This window comes from Mus caroli, unplaced genomic scaffold, assembly GCF_978045245.1.
Source record: "Mus caroli unplaced genomic scaffold, Mus_caroli_1 scaffold_6, whole genome shotgun sequence".
NCBI classification, from domain to species: domain Eukaryota; kingdom Metazoa; phylum Chordata; class Mammalia; order Rodentia; family Muridae; genus Mus; species Mus caroli.
Window position 1 is genome coordinate 47,289,007 of NW_028227261.1, and position 27,573 is coordinate 47,316,579.

Genomic DNA, 27,573 nt, shown 5'->3' on the forward strand with positions numbered 1-27,573 from the left:
AAGAAACCATCCCCATCTGTTTTCTGGCTCCCAACGTTTTGTTGTATTCTCATCCTTTATTCTTTACATTATGGGTGTGAGCCTTTAAAGTGTCTTTGGAGCTAAAGGTATAGATCAGTAGTGGAACATGTCTAGTCAGTTGCAGGTCACAAAAAAAGAGCCCAGACTTGATGGCACATGTCTGTAAGTCTAGCACATAAGAACCGGAGGCAGGGGAATGAGAATATTGGTCATCTTCAGCTTCACAAGGAGTCTGAGGCCAGTCTGGTACTAGGATAATCTGTCTGGGGAGAAACAAAACAAAGAAGAGACCAACAAGAAGGCTCAGTGGGTCAGGGCACTGACCATTAGGCATGATGGCCCAGTTTCTATCCCTGGGACCTACATGGAAGAAGGAGAGAACTGAATTCCGAGTTGTCTTCTGACTCCATATATGCACCTTGACATCTGTATGCCACCTCTTCCAGTCAAATAAATACATAGTTAAAAGTTAAAACAGCAGCAGGAAACCAACAGTGAGAGGGAATTAAAGGTTCTATTTGATTTGCTTTCTTAGAGTAAAGATTTTGGGTTTTGTGTGTGTGTGTGTGTGTGTGTGTGTGTGTGTGTGTGTGTAGCCAGAGGGCAGTTTGCAAGGGTTCATTTTCTCCACCATGTGGGTTCTGGTGGTCAAACTAAGGCTCTCAGACTCTGCAGCAGGCTCTTTCATCTTCTGAACCATTTTCACTGGCCCTTCAACATTTTTATTTTATTTTATTTTATTTTATTTTATTTTATTTTATTTTATTTTATTTTATTTTATTTTATTTGAGATAGGGTCTTGCCATGTAAACTTGCTGGCCTGGAACTTGCTATATATATAGTTCAGACTAGCCTCAAAAATTATAGAGATCTCTGTGTCTCAAGGCAAGTACCACCACACAAATCTATTTTCTTTTAAAAGAAGATTTCCTTTTTTATGTGCATGAATGTTTTTTCCTGCATATACATACATGCATTACAGGTGCTTTGTGTTCAGGGAGGACAGATAGAGGTGTCAGATGCTTGGAATTGGTGGTACAGGTGGTTTTGAGCTGCCATACGGGTGCTGGAAACTGAATCTGAGTCCCTGGCAAGAGCAGCAGGTGCCATCTCTCCAGCTCTTCTTTCTTTCTTGTTTTTGAGACAAGGACTTATCCCTTGAACTCGAGCGTGCAAGTGATCCTCTTGCCTCCGCCTCTGGCTTAGTTGAGTCTGTAGCCTGTGTCACCATGCCTGAATCTGGTAATCTAGAGAATTCTAGAATCTAGAGAATTCTGGAAGGGTTGTGCTGACGTAAGGCTGGGAACATTTTGGATTTGGGAATACAGTTGAACAACTTTAATCTGAAAATCTGAAATGCTCCAAACTACACAGCTTTTTCAGTGTCATCTCATTCCCAGCTGAAGTTATTCCAATTATTTACTGTCCCAAAATTGTTTGTTTGTTTGTTTTTGTTTTGGACATTTTCATGATTCTTCCTTAGGCTGATCTCAATCGCATATATGAGGTGGAGGATGCTCTTGAACGCATGATCCCTTCTGCTGAGATTACAGGTGTCTGCCATCATACCCGGCTAGGTCTTTCTAAGAATATAAGTGTAAGCCAGGAGTGGCTGCTGGACTACAGAATGATCCTGTCACACACACACACACACACACACACACACACACACACTTCTCTAGAGCTCACCATTCTCACCAGTCCCAGCTTTGCACTTGAGTGCAAGCATACTATTTTAATCATCTACTGCATGTACTTCTAGATTGGTTCTTTGTGGTGTCTGATATGCCTGTTGCTTAGGGTGGAGTCTCATATACAGGGAGTTCTTTGTACCTAGTAGCTCAATGGAGTTTAGTATGGCCTCTTTGTATTACAGATGAAGAAAATGAAGCCTTCTAGGGTTGGAGGGATGGCTCAGCAGTTAAGCATATTTGTTGCTGGTGCAGAGGACCCAGGTTCCTAGCACCCACATGGTAGCTTACAACTATCTGTAACATCACTTCTAAGGGGTTAGATGTCCTCTTCTGACCACTATGAGCATCAGTCACATGAGGGCAAAAACATGCATACAAATAAAATAAGTCAATCTAAAAAAACTAAAAAAAAAAAGTTTTTAATATTTTGATATTTTTAGGTTTATTATATATATATATATATGAATGCTCTATCTGCATGTACATCTGTGTGCCAGAAGAGGACATCAGATTCCATTATAGATGGTTGCGGCCACCATGTGGTTGCTGGGAGTTGATGAACTCAGGACCTCTGGAAGAGCAGCCAGTGCTCTGAACTGCTGAGCCATCTCTCCAGCCCCAATCTTAAAAAAATGTTGAAAAGAAAATGAATGCCTGAAGGATAAATAATTATCTTGTTAAGTCATCCTGTATTTTGAGTTAAAGTGGTCAAAACAGAAAAATCCAGGTGCAGTGGTGCACACCTTTAATCCCAGCACTGGGGAGGCAGAGGCAGGGCTCTGAGTTTGAGGCCAGCCTGGTCTACAGAGTGAGTTCCACAACAGCTATACTTACATAGTGAGATCCTGTCTTGAAATCTCCTCCCCAAAAGTGATACGGTGGAGCTATCTACTTACTGATTGTCTACCTGTTTGATTTTGTGTTTTGTTTCTGCAAACAGGGTTGGTGTAGGTAAGTCTGAGTTCTGAAGTGCAACCTTCCACAAGCAGACCTTGGGCAAGATAAACTCCTGAAGGCTCCGTCTCCTCATCTAACAGTACTAAATAGTTCCCCTGTAGAGTTAGTGCAGAAAATAAATGAGATAAGCTAGTGGAGGGTTTAGGACAACATCTGGCACAGTCTGCAGGAACCATGGTCAGAATATTCTAGTAGCTAGCATCTGTCTTCCTCATTCACTGCTGTGTCACATTCAGTAAAGGCCTGAGATCTGGTCGTCATTGAACATGGTTCTGCTTTTCTTACAGGCAAGCTGACTGACAGAACAGCGAGCATTTTCCAGGGCAAGCAGATGAGACTGAAGCTGATCAATATTCCGAGAGTTAAACTCTCTGCAGCAGCCTTCACGAAAGCCTTCTGCCACCACAAGCTCATTGAAGTGAATGCCACGTCAGTGGACTCGGAGCTTCTGGCCCCAGACATCATCCACGCTCTCCAGAGCAGTGCCTGGATCCAGAAGAACCTCCAGTGTCTTGTGTTAGACTCAGTTAGCATCCCTCCGAACTCAGGAGTAGTGGCCTTGAGTCACTTCACTGGCCTTCACACTTTAAGCGTTGCCAATGTGTCCTTTTGTAATGAAGACCTAGTTAGTGTTTCTCAGTTACCGAACCTGGGAAGCTTGGATATCTCCAATACTCTGGTCACCAACATCTCTGCACTCCTCTCCTGTAAGAACAGACTCAGGTCTCTCACGATGCACTATCTAAAGTGCCTGGCCATGAACAGCCCACAAGTTCTTGCAGTTATCAGACAACTGAAATGCCTGCTTCACCTTGATATTTCTGATCATCAGCAGCTCAGATCAGACCTCGCTTTTTATCTGTTACAGCAGAAGGACATCCTGCCCAACCTCATATCCCTGGATATTTCAGGGGGCACCGACATCACTGATCAAGCTGTGGAATCCTTTCTGCAGCACCGGCCTGCCATGCGATTTGTGGGACTCTTGTATACAGATGCTGGCTATTCTGATTTCTTTACGGCAAAGCAAGGCTTGAAGGTTTGTCCTAACATATATTTTGTCTTATTAGCATTATAGGTTCTTTTACACTAGACTTAATATTGGGGGTGTGGGGTACTTGCATAAAATCCTCCTCGGGACTGGCGGAAATGAGGGGTAGCCCCTTTGTGGGGGACCCCCAAACCTGCATGGTTTTATTAATTGTCCTAAAATCTTGTACCAGTCTCCATCCCTCTGAGCTTTTTTTTATAGTGAACACACTGGGGTTTTATAGACTGTAGGAAGGGAGAATATAGTGAAGTTGGACTTGTTCTTTTACTAACTGTGTGAGTGCTTCTAGTTTCTCCCTTGATAGAGGCTACTATTCAATCCAGATAGGCTCGTTGGACAGCCCGTCAAGGTAGGGAGTATTATATTTCACAGCAGCCATTAGAAATGGAGTGACCTAGGGGAGGATTTTTAAAGTTTTTATGAGCATAATTATTACTACAGGTATAATCATTTACCCTACAGCAGTTTTCTTTTGGCTGACTAGTGAGAGTAACTTCCAGGGCCTCCAGGATATCTTTTCCTAAAAGATGGGTGGCAATGTAGAAATGGAATAATAAATTCTAGGTAGCCCATATAAAAGACACATAATCAAGTTATTTTATTTACAAGCTGTAAGCCTAGATTGGGCAGGTTTGAGCTGTTCTAACTTATATCCCAGCCATGTGTCCCTTGTCACTTGCTATTTCTCCTAGTCCCCGTTCATGGTCCATCGCCTCTCCTAGCAGCTTCCTCCTCTCTTCTTCTTTCTTCCTGCTTTCTTCTTTCTCCTCTCTTCACTACCTTCGACCCCCCAGCCAGGTAACTGAAAACCTCCCTACCCCTATTTATTGCCCAGTCACAGGCTTGAGCCTTTTATTGACCAATTAACTTGGGGACCAAAGTTCAGACAACAAAAGCTGGTGTCCTCCTTGGGGGTCAACCAGATCTTGGGTTATATAGCATTTGAATACATAACACCAAACCAACCTCCTGTAGCACTGCTGGCCTCAAGAAGGCATATCAGGCCTGTACCCCGTCAGGGTCCTCCCCATGGCAAGCTTGTTTGTGGTGAAGGAAGGCATGCACAAACTCAGATCACCAGGCTAGGCCATCAGTTTTTGGGCAGTTGACAGAGTTCCCTTTTTAAAAGCACTTCCTTAGCTGAACACAAACTAGAGTGTGTGAAGCTGAAGCAGGTAGATTGTAAATTTGAAATCAGTTTGGGGTATGTGTTAAAAACCTGTTTCAAAAACAGCATTTTCTTGTCAGTTTAGTAGAGTCCTGAAATAATGATGTTAGTGGTGGAGCCAGGAGAGATTTTTTTGTTTCTTTTCATTTTGTAAGATCCTTATTCTTCTATCCCCTAGTTTTTTTTGTTCTTTACTACTCAGGAATGTTGAAAGCTTGATCACACCTAATTAAAAAAAAAAAAAAAAATCCTGGGCTGGTGGTGAGATGACTCAGTGTTTAAGAGCACTGACTGCTCTTCCAGAGGTCCTGAGTTCAATTCCCAGCAACAACATGGTGGCTCACAACCATCTGTAATGGGATCTGATGCCCTTTTCTGGCGTGTCTGAAGAGAGCTACAGTGTACTCAGAGACACAAAAAATAAAATCTTGGCCGGGCGTGGTGGCGCACACCTTTAATCCCAGCACTCAGGAGGCAGAGGCAGGCAGATTTCTGAGTTCGAGGCCAGCCTGGTCTACAAAGTGAGTTCCAGGACAGCCAGGGCTATACAGAGAAACCCTGTCTCAAAAAACAAACAAACAAACAAACAATAAAATAAAATCTTTTTAAAAAAGTTCTCATAGCGAGAACTTTAATCCCAGCATTTGGGAGGCAGAGGTAGGTGGATCTCTGAATTTGACACCAGTTTGGGCTACAGAATGAGTTTCAGGATGCCAGGGCTGTACAGAGAAAACTGTCTCAAAACAAAACAAAAATTCCTTGTTGATTTTATGTTTTGGAGAGAGGCTATAGGAGAGGGTATAGTAGGAGAAGGTATGATTGAAAATCAGGAGAGTTCCATTGCTTGAAATGGACTATTTAAAACATGTCGGGCTGGTGAGATGGCTCAGTGGGTAAGAGCACCCGACTGCTCTTCTGAAGGTCCGAAGTTCAAATCCCAGCAACCACATGGTGGTTCACAACCATCCGTAATGAGATCTGATGCCCTCTTCTGGTGTGTCTGAAGACAGCTACAGTATATTACATGTAAAAAATAAATAAATCTTTAAAAAAAAAAAAAACACATGTCATCCTATAATAATAGGGAAAAGTTGTGACATGTGAGAAGTAGGGTTAAACACTGAGAATGAGGGAGGTCCTTTCCTCAGGCCCTTGTGTCTTACCAGATGTTTTTTCCTGTGTGAGTACTTAGGTCCTGATAGATCTCCATCATGGTGTTTTTTTAAAGATTTATTTATGTACTATATGTAAGTACACTGTAGCTGTCTTCAGATACTCCAGAAGAGGGCATCAGATCTCATTACAGATGGTTGTGAGCCACCATGTGGTTGCTGGGAATTGAGCTCAGGACCTTCGGAAGAGCAGTGCTCTTAACCGCTGAGCCATCTCTCCAGCCCATCATACTTTTTTTTGGTTTTTTTTTTTTTTTTTTTTTCTTTTTTTTTTTTTTTTTTTGGTTTTTTGAGACAGGGTTTCTCTGTGTAGCTCTGGCTATCCTGGAACTCACTTTGTAGACCAGGCTGGCCTCGAACTCAGAAATCTGCCTGCCTTTGCCTCCCGAGTGCTGGGATTAAAGGCGTACGCCAACACGCCCGGCACTCCCCATACTTTTGATTGTCAAGACTTTGCACATTACTATGAGGCTCATTTGTTGTTTGCATTAGACACTGTACCTGGGCTTTACACTTGCTAGGTAAGGGGTTTACCACTTATGCAAATCTCCAAACCACAGCCAGTTGAGGTTTTGTGAGGTTTGACTTTTTTTTCTTGATACAGACAGGGTTACTTATATAGGACCTGGCTGTCCTCAAGCTTGACGAGACAGTTCTCTTACCGCTGCCTCCCAGGTGCTGGGATTCCAGGTCCACACCACCCAGTTACCGTCTTAACTGAACTACAGTTGCAGGGAGATGTGTATGCTTCTGACATCAGCACCTTCTTGCTTTGTTCCTGTACTGAGCTGCACATGTCACTCATTGGAGACATGTGCAGGTTTTGTGTGTGTGTGTAAGAACACAGGATTTGTTTTGAGTGTTGGCAGGACCCAGATGCTGTGTGAGGAGGTGAAACGTCCTGTAACTCCATGTTTTCCAGGTTGCTGGAGGAGCCAACATGAGTCAGATTTCGGAAGCACTGAGTCGGTACAGAAACAGGTCGTGCTTTGTGAAGGAAGCTCTCTTCAGGCTCTTCACCGAAACGCTTTCCCTGCGTGCTGTCCTGCCTGTCATGCTAAAGGTACCTTAGGTTGTATCATGTCTTACCCGGGCAATTGAAAGCTGTTGTCCAGCCGTCATGGCGGCCCACAGCTTTCATCCTAGAGGTGGCTGAAGAACAGGTCAGTCTGAGTTCGGGGCCAGCATGGTCTACATATTGATTCCAGACCCTCATCTTGAAATATTCCCCAAATGACGTGATGTTTGTGTTTGGCAGTGCTTGTCACAGTAGCTTGGGTGATCTCAGGAAATGATCACATATAGTTTATGTTACAGAGGAGAAATAGAGGTTCAGAGCCATCCAGCTAGTTAATGGCTGCATCTGGACTTGAAGCCATTGCTACAACTCCTCAGTGTCCTACAGAGTAAGGGCTGGGAATAGGAAAAGTCTGACACTAGTCTAATGAAGCAAATGATGTATACCAACCAAAATAGACTGAAGAATTGTTCATTGTTAAAGCTTTCCGATCTGCACCCCAGTAATTACACAGAGGCTTTTTATTCTATAAATGCCTAGGTCTTCAGCTAGGCTTGGTCCCCGACGAGCTCATAACTCAGTGACTCCATTTATTCTATTCTATGTCTACCACATGGCAGGTTACATCTTCTTGGTTTCATGTCTGACTTCTTTTGATTCCCTCTGTGGGATCTTCCTGTGCCTATTTCTCATCAGTCCCATCATTTCTCTCTCTCTCTCTCCTCTCCCCCCACCCCCCATGGATATCCCACCTTCTAATCCTGCCTCAGATTTGACTGGTGATACTTCCACACAGTATACAAGAGATTATCCCTACATCTCCCCCTTTTAGTCCAATAAAAGCCTTTCTCTAACATCAATAAACTATATACAATAAGAGCAGTTAGGAAAACTATCAAGCAAGAATTACATTCACAATGTCCAATCCATGTGTGTTTGGCAACCTTGGAGAAAGTAGTATCTATCCTATCTTGGTGAGCTCAAAGTTTTGTACCTAACATACATTACTAACCTAAAAATATCTTAGACCTTAAAACATTTTCTTTTTTTTTTTTTAAATTTTTAATATTTTTATTACATATTTTCCTCAATTACATTTCCAATGCTATCCCAAAAGTCCCCCATAGCGCCCCCCACTTCCCTACCCACCCATTCCCATTCTTTTGGTCCTGGCATTCCCCTATATTGGGGCATATAAAGTTTGCAAGTCCAATGGGCCTCTCTTTCCAGTGATGGCCGACTAGGCCATCTTTCGATACATATGCAGCTAGAGACAAGAGCTCCGGGGTACTGGTTAGTACATCATGTTGTTCCAACAATAGGGTTGCAGATCCCTTTAGCTCCTTGGGTACTTTCTCTAGCTTCTCCATTGGGAGCCCTGTGATACATCCAATAGCTGACTGTGAGCATCCACTCCTGTGATTGCTAGGCCCCGGCATCGTCTCACAAGAGACAGCTATATTTGGGTCCTTTCAGCAAAATCTTGCTAGTGTATGCAATGGTGTCATTAAAACATTTTCTTAATCCTAAACAACTTAAGCTTAATTTTGAGACTATAATACCATTGGAGACCTGAGAAGGCTAAATATTGCCCGAGAAAACAGGAAGTACAAAGCAAACTGCTTCCAACACTATGGAAATGACAGAAGTTACTGCATTCTCTGTGGTTGGAGCATCATCTTTGCCATATATCTGAAAAACTTTGCTGTGAAGCAGGAATTATGAAGGGCTTGCCTACCTTGTCCTTGCAAAGCTTGGCTGTGTCCTGCTTGTCCACAGCTTGGACAGCATGCAGTCTGCAGTTGAGACAAGGACAGGTTTTTGCCTGGTGGCAGCTTGCCACGTTTGAAGCAAGCTCCAGGTGCTCATTATCTTCTTGAAGCAGAGGAGGGGTGCTGCCAGGAGCAGACATGTCTCACTGTCATGTAAAGCCTTTTATTAATAAAAAACATCTTAAAGTGCCATATTCTATAGATCTCTGAGGTTTTTGAAGATCATTTATCTCTCTATAGTACATCTGAATAGGCAAATAGCTATCTACTATCTGTTCAACTTTGAAAACATTTATAGAAAGCTAGATAAAGCTTAATTTAAAAAAAATCATTTGGATTCTTTCTTTTATTTTTATTTTTTTTTATTTTTTACTTATTTATTATATGTAAATACACTGTAGCTGTTTTCAGACACTCCAGAAGAGGGCGCCAGATCTCGTTACAGATGGTTGTGAGCCACCATGTGGTTTCTGGGATTTGAACTCTGGACCATCAGAAGAGCAGTCGGGTGCTCTTACCCACCGAGCCATCTCACCAGCCCTTAATTTTTTTATTAACTAAACTAGTAGCTAACATGACTCCACATTTGGTTAACTACTAACTGGAATTTCTTAATTATCTTGAATGGTTTCAAAGACTAGAATTTCACATTGCATTTAAATGAATAGGTAGAATACCTTAAACAAGAGTTGAAACAAATATGCAGTATATTGTAGCAAATATATAATCTTAAATTTGTATGAATATACAGAATTTCATACCAGTATAAAATTATTTGGCTTGTTGATTTTTTTTTTTTAGCTTTAAAGTAAGTTCAATAATCTACCCTTTTAACCTATCATTCCTTTTTATTTATGTATATGAGTACACTGTAGCTGTACAGATGTTTCTGAGCCATCATGTGGTTGCTGGGAATTAAACTCAGGACCTCTGCTCACTCCAGCCCCGCTTGCTCACTCACTCGCATAAACTCAGGACCTCTGCTCACTCCAGCCCCGCTTGCTCACTCACTCGCTCGCTGTTGCCCAAAGATTTACTTATTATATGTAAATACACTGTAGCTATCTTTAGACACACCAGAAGAGGACGTCAGATCTCATTACAGATGGTTGTGAGCCACCATGTGGTTTCTGGGATTTGAACTCAGGACCTTCGGGAGAGCAGTCAGTGCTCTTACCTCCTGAGCCATTTCACCAGCCCCCTATCATTTGTATATCCTCCCCATTTCCATCCCTTCTTCCCCCTTTTTCCATAACATTAGATAGGAGAGGAAGAAAGGTAGGGGAAAGAAAATTAAAAAAAAAAAGAGATCCCTGAATCTAACCTCCTGTTTGACCAATATCATCAACAACTTGTAACCAACTCCCCTTAAACAATGACAAACCTCCATCACCCACCAAATGATCAAAACCCACCCACCCACCACAATTTTTTCCGAATGAGGTTCATTCTCTTAAAACTGCTTCCTGCTGTTTGTGGGTGATGTTCTCTTTTGGGGACCCTAAGAAAATTGGGATGTTGGCCAAATCCTAGGAAAGCTAGCTGTATCCTTTGTTGTCCAGTCTCTGTGTGATGAGGAAGTGAGCGCAGGGCTCACCTGAAGTCCTGCCTGGAACAGTTCCTAACGCTAGCCACATAGACATTTTTCTGGATTCAGACTTTGTGGGACTTGCACTTGAGGCCGTCTGTGAGGAAGGATCACCTGGGCTCCTTGTCTTCTTTGGTGTCTGGTCCTTCTGCTCTGTTTTGTTGTTCTTGGTTTCTTCCCCGTCATGTCTGCTGCCAAGACTTTTAGGAAGCCTTCCCTGTCAAACTTGATCTTTATTAATTTTGATGGAATCTATAGCTTTTCTTCTCCTGTTGAAACGAAGGCAAGAAACCTCTTCCACAACTCAACACATCTCCCGCTTTCCATTTTGAGGTCTTCACATATAAAAGCTGATCTAATTCATCCCTCCTTTCTAAAATCCAGTGTTATTTCAGCATCTGTGCTACCTTTCTCATTGGCATATAAAAAATTTAAAGTCAGTAAAGCATTAGTCTGTCTCTGCGAGATTCCTTATCCCCTTCTGGTCTATGAGCATTTCCTTTACGGTTGTGTTAGATCTCTCTGTACAACTGCTTGTCCTGTAAGTTTGTGAGATATGCCAGTAATGTATTTTATGCCACAATGTTTAAAATAATCTTATATTCTTTTTTAAAAGATTTTATTTATTTTATGTATATGAGTACACTGTAGCTGTCTTCAGACACACCAGAAGAGGGCATTGGATTCCAGTACAGATGGTTGTGAGCCACCATGTGGTTGCTGGGAATTGAACTCAGGACCTCAGGAAGAAGAGTCAGTGCTCTTAACCACTGAGCCATCTCTCCAGCCCCATAATCTCCTATTCTAATTGAAACATAAATTGAAGTATCATCAGCTTCAATCTCTAAAGGCATCTCCAAGAGAGAGCCACCATCTCTAATAAGTGTGAAATCTCAGAATCACTCCTTTCAGAATTCAAGGCAGAGACGCCCCTTGGAATTCTGTATCACCTGTATGGTGTATTAACACATGTACATATTTTAAATTTTCAGATTCTATAAAATGAAACATATTCTGTGATAATGTTCTAAGGTGGCTTCATTAAACATAATCTGTATTCTTAACTCAGCATAAGTCTTTTTAACTAGGAATTTAATAGGTTGCCCTTCTGTTCTTTCATCATAAGGTGGCCCTGTAGGTTTTGGGTTAGATTCCTCTGAAATTTCTTCATGATTCATAGGATTGTCTAAATTTCTTCTATTGTTCATAACTTAGCTAGAATTTTTTCAGTCATTTCCTTATCTAAGTCTTCTTTCTTCTGATCTCTCTTTAAAAGGGACATAAAATTGTCATTGTTACCGAAAACAAAAATTATTTGTATGTTGATAAGTGGAACAAAAGCATATGGGATCTAGATGCATTGTGTCATTGCATTTTCCACTTTTTAGCATAGAAAATATTTTTCTTTTCAATCTCTAACTCTCTGCCTAAGTATCTTCCCAAGTTTGTCGACTTTTCTCCCCTCCTCCCACCCTCACTGTGGAGTTCCATGTGTCTGTAGCTGGACTCTGCCAGGTCTCTCTGCTGCTCAGCTAGCAAGTTATACTGCCTGATGGCTCCTGGCCCTGTCTCTGCTCAGTCCCTCTCTCCACCCGACTCTTGCCTGTTGCGGGCTTTCACCCACAAGGACCAGCAGGCCCTCATGCCCCGCCATGCTGGGCTAGCCTATTGTCTGACCTTCACCCACTCTGGGAAGGTGACTCCTGGCTGCAGTGAGCTGCCACCTGTTCTGACTCCAGGCCATTGCTGGCTTTTCCCATGGGCACAGGCTGCTCAGTCCCTGCGCCTCTGAGCGACTAAGGCCCTAGAGTCGAATCCCACTAAAAACAAGTTTATCTTCAGCTTGTGGCTATAGGAATGAGGAATCATCCATTGGATCTGCCAGTGCAGTTCACAGCCAGTGCTTGCGCTCTCAACCTAACACGCCAGGAACTGGCCAGGGGAATGCCTGTTCGTCTGTTGGCAGAGATCACCAATCTACTTTTCAAAGCAACAAAAAATTTCCCCTACTACCAACAGGTAATTTGAACTAAATGCTTGACTGATTTTTAACCTTAGAACACATTTATGAAAATATGTATTACTGAGTTGCAGTTTTTAAGGATAAAATAGGACTTAATGTTATAGAAAGAAGTAGGAAATATGGATAAGAAATCAACCTCAAAAGGCGTGGTGGCGCACGCCTTTAATCCCAATACTTGAGAGACAGAGGCAGGCGGATTTCTGAGTTTGAGGCCAGCCTGGTCTACAGAGTGAGTTCCAGGACAGCCAGGGCTATACAGAGAAACCCTGTCTCAGAGAACCAAAAATACAAAAATAAAGACAAAACCATTTGCTAAGAAACATCTGTTAGCACATCAGGGGAGGTGTGATGGTGCTCACCTATAATCCCAGCACTTGGGAGGTGGGAGCTGTAGGTTCAGATGTTCAGGTCAAGGTCAGCCAGGGCTACAGGAGATCCTCTTTCTAACAAACAGAAACCCCAGGGAGAAAGAAAGTTGAGTTGGGGCCAACAAGATGGCTTAGGAGGTAAAAGCGCCAAACCTTAAAGATTCGATCCTTGAGATTCACATGGTGAAAGGAGAAACCTTGCATAAGTTGCTTCCTGGCCCCTGCATGTGTGTGTGTCCGTGTGTGTGTGTGTGTGTGTGTGTGTGTGTGAGAGAGAGAGAGACACACACACACACACACACACACACATGCTCACATACCTTCTCTCTCCCTCTGTGTGTATGTGTGTGAGAGAGAGAGACACACACATGCTCACACACCTCTCTACTCTCTCTCTCTTTCTGACACACACACATACACATTCTTTCTCTCTCCCTTTCTACATAAATGTAATAAACTAATATTTTAATTAGTGAGTAAAATCATAGATAAATATAAAAGTTAAGCAAGCCCATGAAATGTGTAGCAGAAAATACTTTTTTCCTTAGTAATCAAAGATATTTTAGGTTATTAACAGCAGAGGCAGTTAATTTTCTTTTTCGGGTATCAGTGCAAGAGGACTTGCCTAGCATATGTAAGGCCAAGGCCCTGGTCTCCAGCTCCAGCACCCATCAATGTTAAAAGTTCTTGGGCTGAGGATGTAGCTAAGGGGAGCACTCACCTAGCATGCATGTGGTTTGTCTTAGTTAGGGTTTCTTTCTCTGTATAACTCTGGCTGCCCTAGAACGCTTCCTCTATAGGCTCTGCTGCCCTTTAATTCACAGAGATCCACCTGCTTCTGCTTTCTGAGTGCTAGGATTAAAGTTGTACACCACCACTGCCCAGCAATGAAATGTATTTTTAAAGGAATCCTGTCTGACAAGAAAGAGAACTACTGCTACATAGGAAACATAGGATGAATCTGAAAACCATGAGTCAAGCAAAACATGGTAAAAGGGTCGGTAACAAGATTCCATTTAAATCCTGTTTGTGGCAGAGGCTATGTACTAGGTTTCAAGGTAAAGGCACTTGCCACCATCCTGGTACCTAAGGTCAATCTCCAGGTCCCACATGGTTGAAGAAGAGAGTTGATTGTACCATGTTGTCCTCTGACCTCCATATGTGTGTGCTGTGACATGTGTACATACAGACATGTATACCTACACACACATTCAGACAATCACAAAGTTAATGTATCTTTTAAAATCAGGTTTTAAAGAGGTTGGTCTCCAAGAGTTTTTATACTTGCATGACAACAATCAATTGTAAGAGAAAATTAAAATCTTGTAGAAGACTACATAAATAATAAGCTCTCAAGCTCATCGGTCATCTCAGTCACCTGTCTTGTGTGTGTGCATGCGCGCGTGCGCACGGTTTGTATTTTGCCTGCGTGTATGTCTGTGTGAGGATGTCGGGTCTTGGAGCTACAGATAGTTGTGAGCTGCCGTCTGGGTGCTGAGAATTGGCCCCTGGTCCTCTCTTAACCACGGAGTCATCTCTCCAGCCCCCAGCCACGGGTCTTAACCTGCTTTTGGAATGCAGTGGTATCGCATTTGCTTATGAACGCTTGTCCTTTGTTCCCTAAAAGCTGCAGAAGAATTGCCTTCTCTCCTTAACCAGCTCCAGGATCCTTATGGACGTTCCGTTTGACAGGCAAGTAAAGATAGGACATCATCTGACTGTGTTCCGGCCAGCGACACTTGGCGCAGTGCTGGCTTTTGATTATTAGCGTAATAGAGGACTGCCTGGTTGAGGCAGAGGTCAGGTGCTGGGGAGAGGGTTTTCTTAAGCCTCTTTCATAGAGTGATTGGTGGCATCCTAGTTATACAAATCCAAGGGATCCAGTGGGAATAGGAAACACCAAGCTCCCTCTAGCCCCTTTGCACAGAACTTCCTCTTTTGTAAAAGTAATGTCTCTTTAAGAGGATTAGATAGGAATATAATAGTGCTTTAAAGTATTGTAGAAAACTTATTTCTGTTCTTGTTTTTTAAATTATTCACATTTTTTGAGATAGAACTTCTAGATGTTACATAGCTATTTCTATTGAGGCTTTTGGAATCCTCTAAATACATGAGCTTAAACATTTGAGGGCTGTTGCCAAAGGGCAGTGTTGTGGGAAATAGTAAAAAGAACGGCAAGTTCCCTCGGTGCACCCAGCCACTCTCTGCCCCGGCAACCCTGCTGACGCCATGGCTAACTCCATGCAGCGACTATCGCAGTCTTCCCAACTCCGGTTCGCTTGCCTCAGGGCCACTTGAATCTTCTCCGCCATCTACCCCCAGTGGCTAGTTATCACCAATTCCCCTTAGCCCAGTAAATCAAAACTCTAGAAGCTCATAATTAGTCAATCAGATTTGCATATCAATAAATGCTCAATTTACAAGATGCCCACACAATAATTTCAGAGCCAATTGGTAATGATACAAGCTGCCCACCTAGTTAGACAGGTTATCCCAATTATTCTGTCCTTTATGTTATTTACCTGTGGCTATTTAAAACCACGTGGAATCTGAATCATCCTGTTTGTCCTCCATCTTGCTTCCTTCTCTCTTTCTCCAGTGTCACTTCCTGTCTCTGCAAATCTTAGCTCTTCCTCCTTTTTCCCTGTCCAATCACAGATCTCATGCTGCACTAATATTTAAATTAATTGGACTGGGAAAATCCTGCCACAGGGCAGAGCAATGAAACCTAAACTGTGCAGGTTGATGGAGTGAGCTGTAAAGATGGGTAATTTTGTTCCTGTGGCCTTTTGGTGATATTCACAATTCAGCTTACAAATTACAAATTGCTTTGCTTCTCTTCAGTCTTTTCGAAGTGTAGAATCCTCCCAACATGGACTTTTTCTGGACTGACCATCCCATATTTTATTCACATTCTCATTGGAATGCACTTAACTCTTGGGCTCGCTCTGAAATGTTTTTATTTTCATTGCTAAGGCTTTAGACATCTTTACTTTTATTTTTAATTTTTTTTTCTTAGCATGTGTTGTATATAATACTGGATTTCATTATGGTATTTTCTTTTTTTTAATATTTTTTTATTACTTATTTTCCTCAATTACATTTCCAATGCTATCCCAAAAATCCCCCATACCCTCCCCCCCCCCAACTCCCCTACCCACCCATTCCTATTTTTTGGCCCTGTCATTATGGTCTTTTCATACCTGTATAATATATTTCAGTCATATTCATTTCCCATTGCTCTCTTGGTCCCTTCCAGCCCGAGCCTTTTCCTCTTCATAATTAGTCACCCTTTTGCCCTCCATGTTTTTGTGTCACCCAGTTAGTTTGATTTGACTAGGAATACTTAGAGAAAAATGGGTGAGGGATTTATTAATGAATAAGGAGGGGCATAGGCAGTTTAACAGAGGCCATACCACTGGAGAAAGTAGCCTTCCCTCTGCTGTAAGCCATTCACTAGGTAGGTTCTAAGGGAGGGGGGCGTCCGAGGCCCTTGTGTGTAAATATTTAACAGTGGGTAGGTTCCCAGGGAGGGGCTGGACCTCAGGAGCCCCTCTGTTGGCAGTCTTTCACTGTGTGCATAGTCTTTGAAAAGAGAAGACAGGATTTATTTTGACTTGTTATTTATAATTTGTAAACTTTACCTAGTTGTGAGAAAAATATGCTCTGCCTTTCAGGTTTGATGCTGCCAAGCTCGCTCTGAGGTGGGTGTGCAGGCGTGAGAGCCCCAAGCTGCGAACAATGGCAGTGAGCATCACCTCCATCCTAGCCCTGAAGGTAGACTCATCCTTTCCCGCCACCGTTTCCGCCCCTTCCGTGGCTTGGGAGAGCCTGGCATTTCACTTGGGCCTTCACTTTGCTTTCAGCTCTCGCCTGAGGAGATGGAACAGCTTCAGGAGGAGCTCATTATGGCAATCAAGGTGAGTGCTGAGCTGAGGTGCTCGTCACTCCTTCCCTGCCCTGCTGCTGCCGGGGGTTGATCCCATGGCCTTGTACCGCTGAGCCCCTAGTAACTAATCATTTTATTGTGTCCTAAATAGAGAAGAGGTTATGTGAAATGCAACAGAGTGAGTGAGAGACAAAATTGAGGGTTGGATTCGGCCAGATATGAATCAGATGAGGTACTTTTTGGGGGGAGTTGTGGGTTCAAGACAAGGTTTTCCTGGCTGGCCTGGAACTCACTTTGTAGACCAGGCTGCCCTTGAACTCACAAATATCTGCCTGCCTCTGCCTCCAGAGTGCTAGGATTCAAGGTGTATGCTACCACTGCCTGGCAAATGGCAGTTTCTTGAGTAATAAAGTCATAATCTAGGAGAGTGAATATATGGCACCTTAATATTGAGAATAGGAACTAGCATTCTGTGTAGCATATTCTCTGGGGAAAACCAAAGTATTGCTAGATAGCGCAAATAACTACTGACACTTAGAGCAGGCTGATAAAATGACAAAGTGGGTAAAGGCACCTTGCTACCAAGCTTAGCAGCATGCATTTGATCTCTGGTCCCATATGGTAGGAGAGAACCAATTTCTGAAAGTTGTCCTTTGACGTCCATACATACACGGTAGCACATGCCAGTCTCACACACGCATACTCAATGCACATGCACTCACACACATACATGTATACACTCAAATAAAAAACTGTAATTAAAAATATAATTTTTATATACTTTTTTTTAAAAAAATGGTTTAAAAACACTTGAACCCTGGTCTGGCACTCCAGCTCTTTGTGTGAGTGTGTGGGGTGGAGGTAGGTACTTGCTTACAGTGGGCCAAAAGTTCTTTGTCCTGCCTGGGGACAGGGTCTCTCACTAAGGGTGGAGCTAGGCTGGCAAACCCCAGTGGGTCTTATGTGGCCACTTTTTACATGGCTGCTAGAATTCAAACTCCGGCCCTTAGGTTCACTTAGGAAATGTTAGCATTCCTTCTAGGCTCCTCCCCACAGTTACCTGGCAACAGCTAGGTTTGCTCCACACAGTATGAAAGAGGCTGCTTGCCTTCTTCTCTCTCTCTTACTCTCCTACTCTCTTACCCTCTTCCTCCTCTGTCCCTTCTCTCCTCATTTCCCTGTCCCCCTCTCTCTCCTTGTATTCATGACAGGCCTCCACTCCACTCTACTCCCTCCCTCCCTCCCTCCCTCCCTTCCTTTCTCCCCCTCCCCCCTCCCCGTCTATCTGTCCATCTCTACTACCCCTTCAACTCCTCTCCCTATGCCCTAAATAAACTCTTCTATACTATACTGATATAGTATACCAGTAAATTATATATGTGGCTGGTCCCTCAAGGGGAAGGGATGCCTCAGCATGGGCCCACAGAGGCACGCACCCCTTTTCCCCACATCATACCACGCCCCCACCAAACATATCCCTGACTTCTTTTTCTTTTTTATAAAACACAATGTGAAGTACTCTTTTTTTTTTTTTTTCTTTTTTGAGACAGGGTCTCATTATGTAGCTTTGGCAAGCCTGTATGTAGATATGTAGGCCTGACACTCTGCCTTCTTTGCTGGGGTTAAGGTCATGTGCTTCCATGCTTAAGAAGTACCCTTTCCTGCTGGGCAGTGGTGGCACATGCCTTGAATCCTGGCACGTGTGAGGCAGAGGCAGGCAGATCTCTATGAGCTGGAGGCCAACCTGGTCTACAAAGCAAGGTCCAAGATAGCCAGGGCTAAACAGAGAAACCCTGTCTCAGAACAAAACAGAAGGAAAGAAGAAAGTATTCTTATTTGCTGAGCTAGCCAGGTGTGGTGGTGCACAACTTTAATCCAGTGCTGGAGGCCAGAAATGGGATTCGTTGTGAGTTCAAGGCCACCCTGGTCTACACAGTGAGTTCTAGAACAGCTAGGGTTACCTGCAAGACCCTGTCTCAAAACAAATGTGATATTTATTTTATGTCTGTCTGGGACAGGTATTTGAGAGCAGACTAGGGCTAGAACTGAAAGGCTTCAGCATGCTACAAGTACTCTATGAGCCCAGCTGTATCACTGGCCCACTCCCCTCCTCGTCCCATGCTTCTGCAGAAGTGAGTTGGTTTAACTCTCCGCCTCTTTGGCTTTTAGGAACTTCTAACAATCATCAGACAAAAGCTGGCTGAAAATTTAGATGATGTCACCTTCTTGTTTACTCTGAAAGCACTTTGGAATCTTACGGATGAGTGTCCATTGGCCTGCAAGTACTTTCTTGAGAATGAAGGATTGGCAACTGTCATCCGAGTCTTAGAGGTGGGAAGGTGGGATTGAGTTTTGATGTAAAGTTCTTTTTATCATGATAAAGTGACCCGAGTGTTCTTTTTTACAGACATTTTCATTATCTGTGATACAAAGCAAAGTACTTGGTCTTTTGGTAAGATGAATTGTTTGAATTAATTTTAATTAAAACTAATACTTATTCAGCACCTACTTTGTGCTTGGCACTGCTGTAATCTGTTTAAATCATAGGTTAATTTAATTTCTGTTACATTCTGAGCAAACAGATACCTTCATACAGTAATTCTGTTGCTGTGAACAACCTACATCTTAGTGGCTTAAAATAATAGCAGTCCGGGGCTGGAGAGATTGAAGAGTCCTGGTCGCTCTTCTAGAGGACCTGGGTTTGATTTCTGTTTTGTTTTGTTTTGTTTTTCGAGACAGGGTTTCTCTGTGTAGCCCTGGCTGTCCTAGAACTCACTCTGTAGACCAAGCTGGCCTCGAACTCAGAAATCTATCTGCCTCTGCCTCCCAAGTTCTGGGATTAAAGGCGTGCGCCATCACTGCCCAGCCTGGATTTGATTTCTAGCACCCACATGGCAGCTCACAATCATGTAACTCCAGTCTTAGGGGACCCAATGTCCTCTCCTGGCCTCTATGGGCCCTGCCTGCACATGCTATACAGACATATTCAAATTAAAGTCAGAAATTTAAAAAATAATGGTAGCTCTCTTATTTACTGAAAACTCTGTAGATGATGGGTATTGTACCCAGCTGTAATTCCAGTTCCAGGGAGGCGAACAAGTTTGAGGCCGGCTGGCCTGTGTAGGAAGGTCCTGACTCAAATCAAAACCAACCAAATGAGAGAGACTAGGACACAGCTTAGTTGGTAGAGTGCAGGCCATGCAAGTGTAAGAAACTGAACTTGAATCCCCAGCACCCAGGTAAAGAGCTGGAGAAAGGAAAAGCAGTATAAAGCAATCTCAGAAAGTTGAACAGGAAACATCCCCTTAGAGGGGAAACATCTTACCTGCTACAGGTAGTCCTTCTGTCCTTCTGGGAGCCTGGTAGACTGCTAAAGACTTACAAGAGCTTTTGATAATCCGTTATGCTAATGGAACTTGTGTCTCTTTGTTGGGGACCAATGTGTTCAAGTGGCTCAGGTGGCTGAGGAGACACTGAATCGCTTGGATCTCAGAAGCATGCCCGTGGCTGCCTCAGACTACTGTATCTGGTCCTGCGGACTGAAGGAGTTCAAGGGCTAATTTTACTTTTATAATGGCCCACTTCACGCCTTCAGGCCTTTGTGCTTTCGGATACAAACACCCAATGAGGGAGGCTTCCTGAGCTTAGGTCATCTTCATGCAAACCTCTCCCCTCCAGTATGAGCAGGCCTGCTACTTCCTCCTCTCTAACCAATAGAGTGTGGTGACTCTGATAGGATGTCACATCATATACAAATCCACTGTCTCAGAATGTCAGCAAGTGTGTGTTTGGAGAAGGAAATCTCAGCCCTGCAGCCACAGGAAATGAATTCTGAGTGAGGCTGGAAGTAGATTGCCCTCACTGGAGCCTCTGGATAAGGGTGTGACTATATGAGACCTCATTATAGAGACCCAAGCTAAGTCATGTCCTGTCTCTTGCCCCACAGGAGCTGTGAGGTAGTAAAAACATACTATTTTAAGCCAGTAAGTTTGTGGTAATTTATTACACGGCCTAGAAAGTGAATGTGATCTGTTAAAGCCAACAGAAGCGTTTTCATTGTTAAGTTGAATGAATGCAACATTGAATCAACCCCAGCAGTGTTAAGCATCTGGTTAGGCCTAGATTTGAGCTACTGGTTCAAGCAGTAATGCAAACCTGACAAGTCTGTCTTGCTGTCTTGTCCGGGTTCTTTGCAGGATTGAACATTAACTGAGAGACAATACAGACAACACTAGTTTTCTTTCTCTCATGCTGTGCCTAGCACTTAGTAAGTGCTCTTCTCTGTGCTTTGCCGTCATGGCCATCAGGACAGGGTGGGATTTGGGTAATAGGCCGTGTGTGTGTGTGTGTGTGTGTGTGTGTGTTGTGGGGGAGGGAAGCAGGGGTAAGTGCTGGGCCCTGTGTGTGAAGGGAGCGATAGTGAAGGTGCTAGCTCCTCATCCTTTTCCTGTCCTGCTGCCTGCCCTGTAGAACAATGTCGCTGAAGTCCGCGAGCTCTCTCCCAAGCTGGTGACGGGAGATGTGATAGAGCGCATCATCTGCTTGCTCCACAGCAGCAACCTGGAAGTGAGCTTCCTGGCTGCGGGTGTACTAGCCCACATGACATGTGACAGGCAGCACTGGCTATCCCGGGACCTGCAAAGGACTGACCTTCTCCGGTACCTGGTACAAGAACCATTCTTTACAAAATCCAGAGTTATTTCTTTCTTAGACAACTTATTTTTCTTGATCATGAGTTTTAGAAAAATTCTGTGTCTAATGAATTTTGCCGCTCATCCCATTATATGTTATTAACAATAGTTTCTTAGTTTCTCTGTTCTGATTTTGTTTTTTATTTTTTAAAGTATTCATTTATTTATTTAATGTATATGAGTATACTGTTGCTGTCTCAGACACACCAGAAGAGGGCGTCAGATCCCATTACAGATGGTTATGAGCCACCATGTGGTTGCTGGGAATTGAATTCAGGACCTCTGGAAGAGCAGTCAATGTTCTTACCCGCTGAGCCATCTCTCCAGCCCCTGTTGTTTATTGTTGAAATAAGTTTCTTTGTGTAGCTCAGAATCTGCTTAGATGCATGGTGATTCCCCTGCCTCAGACTCACTGCTTAAGTGTGTGTGTGTGTATGTGTGTGTACTGCCTATATGCAAGTGCTTGTGAAAGCCAGAAGAGAACACTGGGTGTTGGAGTTGCAGGCAGACGTGAACTGCCCAGAGTGCTTCGGGGTACCAATCTTGGGTCCTCTATAAAAACAAGTGCTCTCTTAAATGCTGAGCCGTTTCTCTAGCTCCTAAACATTTGTGTGTTCAAGTTTTCCTGGGAGCCAGTGAGATGTGTGATGAGTGGAATGTATCAGCTGGGCTTCAGGTTGGAGAAGTGTGGATTAGGTGTCTTTCCACAGAGCTTACACAGAGAAGAATCTGCTGTTTTCATGGAAACAGCACAGAAAGGCTCAGAATGCCCAGTGAAGGAGGAAGGTAGGGACAGGGCTGCCTCAACCTGGAGCATTTAGATGTCCTGTTTAGTGTGGTTCTCCCACCCATAATTGCTCATCGGATTTCCCTGGCAGAACCTCTTTGGGAAGGTCTGCAGAGATCTAGGCAAGCCATTTGAGCCTTTCAGCCAAATCCCTGGTGGTTTTGTTGTGTTTGTTTATTCACATGGCCTCACTCTGCAGCCCAGGCTGATCTGAAACACCTGGCAATCCTGTTTTCCTACCCTTCGATTTGTGGTGACTATAGGCAGGAACCTCCTGTTTCCAGTCCTATCTCTAGTCTAGGTCAGAAGAAACCTGGTGTGCCAGAACTTTTTCCTTTAGGCCTTCCATTCGTTTTGAACCTTTCCCAGTGCTACATCTGTTAAGTCAGTTTCTTTTTGCTCTACTTTGTTTTCTGTTTGCTTCTATTTTAAACCCAGTGGACATTTACTTTGTCAGTTTCATCTTACACTAGAGATAGCATTTTGTAAATGTTCCAGAGAAATGTAGCTTTCTGTTTATCTTTTGCAAGAAGAAAGGGTGGATTTTTTGTTTGTTTGTTTGTTTGTTTAAAAAAACAAAACAAGCCGGGCAGTGGTAGCCCACTGCCTTTTATCCCAGCACTTGAGAGGCAGAGGCAGGAGGATTTCTGAGTTTGAGGCCAGCCTGGTCTACAGAGTGAGTTCCAGGACAGCCAGGGCTATACAGAGAAACCCTGTCTTGAAAAACCAAAAAACAGCCGGGCGTGGTGGTGCACGCCTTTAAGCCCAGCGCTCGGGAGGCAGAGGCAGGCAGATTTCTGAGTTCGAGGCCAGCCTGGTCTACAAAGTGAGTGCTAGGACAGCCAGGGAAACCCTGTCTCAATAAATAAACAAAACAAAAAGATTTAAGGAAAGTGTATAGATAAATACATGCAGTCAGTCACTAGCTCTAAAAGGGGTCTTTGCTTTGCTTAAATGATTTTTTAGCCCTTTTTTTGGGGGTGGGGTGGGGGTGTATATCCCTGGCTGTCCTGAAACTCACTTTTTAGACCAGGCTGGCCTCGAACTCAGAAATCCGCCTGTCTCTGCCTTCCAAGTGCTGGAATTAAAGGTGTGCACCACCACTGTCTGGCTTTTTTTTTAACCTTTTATTTTATGTTTTGCCTACACGAGTCTCTGTGCCATGTGTGGAGTGACAGTAAAGGCCAGAAGAGGGGAGGGATCGGGTTGCCTGGAACTGGAGTTACTGGGTTGTGAGCCACTGTGTGGGTGCTGGGTGTTGAGTGCAGATCTTCTGGAAGAACAGCCAGAGCTCTGAACCCACTGAGCCATCTCTCCAGCTCTGCTTTTTTTTTTTTTTTAAATGCATATTCGTGTTTGCCCGTCTATATCTGTCTTATCTCTACATCACACATGTGTCTGGTGCCCTGGGAGGCCAAAAGGTCTGGAGTTTCAGGTGATTGTGAGCAACCATGTGGGTTCTGGAGACAGAGCTCGGATTTTGTACAAAACCAGCAAGTGCTTGCCTGCTGAGTCCTCTTCTATCCCCTCCTTTCTTTACTTTTCTCAGGGCACCAGACCCTGATTGATCTCAAGGCTTCACAAACTAGGTAACCGCTCTGTCACTGGGCTCTTTCACGGTAATATTTTCCACATAAAGTTTATAAATTCTATCTAGTTGATGAGGCAGAATGGTATATTTGAGTTTTTAAAAAATCAGTCCCATTTTAAAAATGTCCAAATATATATAATTAGAAGTAATATGAAATAACCTGTTGTGATTATTTTTTAAGTAATAGAATTAAACAATAGCACATACTTCTCTTGCTTTCTCTCTCTCTCTTTTGGAGTGCAGCACTTAACCGTCCAGAATTGGCCAAGTTCACGGTGTGACATGTCAGTACTGGTGACCTACAGGTAATTTTTAAAGCATTTAGTGCTTCAGTCTTGTTCTTTTATGTACTCTGCAGTGATACAGTGAGAAGGTGTTATGTCCAGTGGCCTCGTGTTCAGATCCTGTGGTTCCTCTTCGTAAATACTAAAAGCTTTAAGCTTCAGTTTTCCTTCTGAAGGGAGACAGTGTGCAGTTGTTCCTCCCTGCCTTAGTTATGGTCTCCATTGCTATGAGGAGAACACCATCGCCAAAAAGCAGGGTGGGGAGGAAAGGCTTAATACACTTCCACACTGCTGTTCATCATGGAAGGAAGCCAAGACTGGAACTCCAAACAGACCACGATCCTGGAGGCAGAAGCTGATGGCAGAGGCCATGGAGGGTGCTGCTTACTGGCCTCCCATGGCTTTGTTCAGCTGAGTCCTGGACCAGAAGCCCAGGGAATGGCACCACCCACAATGGGATGGGCCCTCCCTCACTGATCACTAATTGAGAAAATACCTCACAGCTGAATCTCATGGAGGCATCCTCTCAACTGAGGCTTCTTTCTCTGATGACTAGCTTATGCCAAATTGAGACACAAAACTAGCCAGTGCACCCCCCTATATAGGCTGCATAGTACATCTGTCTCTGTAGAACAGACCCTGTAGGGAAAATACTGGAGTCCTAAATTGATATCTTTGTGTCGTTTTAGATCTTTCAAAGCATTTTCCCCACTCCTTGTCAACTTCTCTCAGCCAGAAGTTCAGCTCTGGGCACTGTGGGCCATACATCATGTTTGCAGTAAAAACCGTATGTATTCAGTGTGCTTGCAGAGCAGGGGCTCTGTAGCCTAACATCCTGAGTAATGAAGGAGTTTAGAATTGATTTTTAAGAACGTGTTCTACCAAACAAATGAGCAAAAACTAAAGCTAGGTGGTGGTGGTGCACACCTTTATTATCAGCACTTAGGAGGCAGAGGAGGGTGGATCTCTCCTGAGTTTGAGGCTAGCCTTGTCTACACGGTAATTTCCAGGAAAGCCAGGGCTACAAAGGGAAACCCTGTCACCAAAACAAGAGAGAGAGAAAGAGAGAGGAAGGAGGAGGGAGGGAAAGGAAAGGAAAGGAAAGGAAAGGAAAGGAAAGGAAAGGAAAGGAAAGGAAAGGAAATCTTTCCTGGTTCAAGAGAGATAACTACTCTTGCTGAACAGGGTTTACAAACAGGGCAGTGGTGGCACACGCCTTTAATCCCAGAACTTGGGAGGCAGAGGCAGACAGATTTTTGAGTTCAAGGCCAGTCTGGTCTACAAGAGTGAGTTCCTGGACAGCCAGAGCTATACAGAGAAACCATGTCTGGAACAAACAAACAAACAAAACCCAGGCTTACAACCTGAGTTGGATCCCCAGAACCCATCTATCTAGGTCTCTTACTGTTGTATTGCTGTGAAGAGAATGCATTTAACTGGGGTCTTGCTTACAACTTTAGAGGGTTAAAGCAGATAGGCGTGGTGCTGAGACAGTAGCTGAGAGCTTTACATCTATTCAGTTGACCATTTAGAATATTTGTGTGTAAGTGTGTGCCTGAGTGTTACCACATGCATGCACATGCATACAAGACAGTGTTGCATTCCCAGGAACTAGAATCACAGATGGCTGTGAACTGCCATGTGGGTGCTGTATAAACTGAAGACAGGACCATCCCATGGTGTGTTCAGGAGGAGAGTTCTACTGTGGATAACAAGAGCCAGAACAGCCAGAGGCATCTAGAAGTCTAGAACAGAGAGAGGAAGAAGTCGACTGGGCATGGCTGTCTGAGAGTAGGGATCCTTAAGGAGAATCTAGTGGGGGGTGGGGGTGGGGGGGAGAAGAGGAGGACTTTGAAATGTGTAACAGGTATTTGTGATGCTGAGAGAGCCTGGAGGCCAACCTGAGCTTTGATATGCTAATGGACACCACAGGTCGCCTTTTGTGATTTGGGCCAAAGGGAAAGGGTTTCTCTTGGTTGAACAGTTTCACAAAGTCCTGGGAAGTGCTGGCCTTTATCTTACTGCCAGAAATCCATCCAGTTCACTGGACTGCTTTTTTGGAGTTTGGTGAACTGGAATTTCCTTTGGACCTACAAGAAACCAGCAAAAGCAAAAGAAACCAGTAAAAGTCCTGTTAAAACTGCTGAGCCTTTAATCCCAGCACTTGGGAGGCAGAGGCAGGCGGATTTCTGAGTTCAAGGCCAGCCTGGTCTACAGAGTGAGTTCCAGGACAGCCAGGGCTACACAGAGAAACCCTGTCTTGAAAAACCAAAACCAACCAACCAAACAAACAAAAACTGCTGAGCCACTTGTCCAGTTCTGGTGTGCTTTTCTTAAAAGCGAGACCTAAAGATGTCTGAAGCAGAGTTGTCTAGAAAAAACACAATACAGCTATTGTCTGTGCTTTCACCATATTTATAGAATTGATCGACTCTTTTTACCCGTTGCTTCCTATGCCACGAACACTTCAGTCTTTCTTTCATGTGAATGTGGTGAATTGTGAACATTTAAAATGCCAGTTGTCCATGGAGTGTCTGTGTTTTCTTTTAGCTAGCAAATACTGCCAGCTGTTGGTAGAAGGAGGAGGACTCCAGCTCATGTATGACATCCGTGAGCACGGGCAGGCCAGCGCCCAGGTGAGGCAGATGGTGTCCTCCATCCTGGAGGAATTCAGGATGCACTTCACAAGCGACTGGAGACCTCCACAACCCCAGGGCCCTTTGTGACCTAGGGGCCTTTCGGGGGTGCTGCTTCCTAAAGACAGGGCTTCTTTTGTCTTTGAGCAATGGGATTTTGAAACCAGTTTTTGGGGTTTACCAATTGTTGGCATTTATCAGTTGACTGTCTGGTTGCTTTTCTCTGTGACAAAAAGATTGATTGGGTCCTGGGCTGGGCCGTGGAAGGCAGAGACAGGTGGATCTCTGTGATTTGAGTTCAGCTAGGGCTACACAGAAAAACACTGTCTTGAGAAAACAAGAAATGATTGGTCCTTTCTATTCTTTCAGAAGAGGGAAGGAAACTTTAGGGAGACCTTGGTCTTGTTCCATTTCCTCAGCTGCTCCAGGTTATGTGTGGCCGAGACTGGCCTTGAGCTCAGCAGTCCTGCTGTTTCAGTGCTGGGGCTTCCAGCATGACCTGCCATACCCTGGTGGCTTTAATGTTCTTTTCCCTTTTCCCTCCAATTTGAGGAATCAGATCATTGAGTGTGTGAATGTGTGGGGTTGAAGCGCAGGCCTGGAGTTGAAGACTGAAGTTAGAATACATTGGAAATTCTCATTTTGGAAAAGCTCTGACCAAAGCTGAGAGAAAAAGACTGCAGAACATTTCAGTGCATGCTTTTCCTGATGTGGACACAAAGGGGGTGGTTTTATGAGAACCATCCCTGGCAGTAATGAACACCATCCGCAGTCTGTCCTGCAAACTGTTCTAAGGAACAGAGTGTGGACGCCTTCCTTTCTCTCTCTCTCTCTCTCGTTCTGTGTGTGTGTGTTTGTGTTGC

The 27,573-nt window shown here is 43.8% G+C and overlaps 1 protein-coding gene across 1 annotated transcript in view; it reads left to right on the top strand.

The window, feature by feature from the left end:
• LOC110293584 (protein zyg-11 homolog A) overlaps positions 1-26,434 on the top strand; it is a 36,439-nt gene extending 10,005 nt beyond the window's left edge. Inside the window, exons 3-14 of the mRNA XM_021161460.3 lie at positions 2,960-3,711; positions 6,986-7,126; positions 12,284-12,460; positions 14,460-14,524; positions 16,510-16,609; positions 16,699-16,752; positions 18,891-19,052; positions 19,129-19,173; positions 21,192-21,386; positions 24,034-24,095; positions 24,764-24,861; positions 26,415-26,434. Of these exons, the coding sequence (XP_021017119.1) occupies positions 2,960-3,711; positions 6,986-7,126; positions 12,284-12,460; positions 14,460-14,524; positions 16,510-16,609; positions 16,699-16,752; positions 18,891-19,052; positions 19,129-19,173; positions 21,192-21,386; positions 24,034-24,095; positions 24,764-24,861; positions 26,415-26,434 (1,871 nt within the window). The remainder of the gene's footprint in view (positions 1-2,959; positions 3,712-6,985; positions 7,127-12,283; positions 12,461-14,459; positions 14,525-16,509; positions 16,610-16,698; positions 16,753-18,890; positions 19,053-19,128; positions 19,174-21,191; positions 21,387-24,033; positions 24,096-24,763; positions 24,862-26,414) is intronic.
• Positions 26,435-27,573: the final 1,139 nt, after the last annotated feature.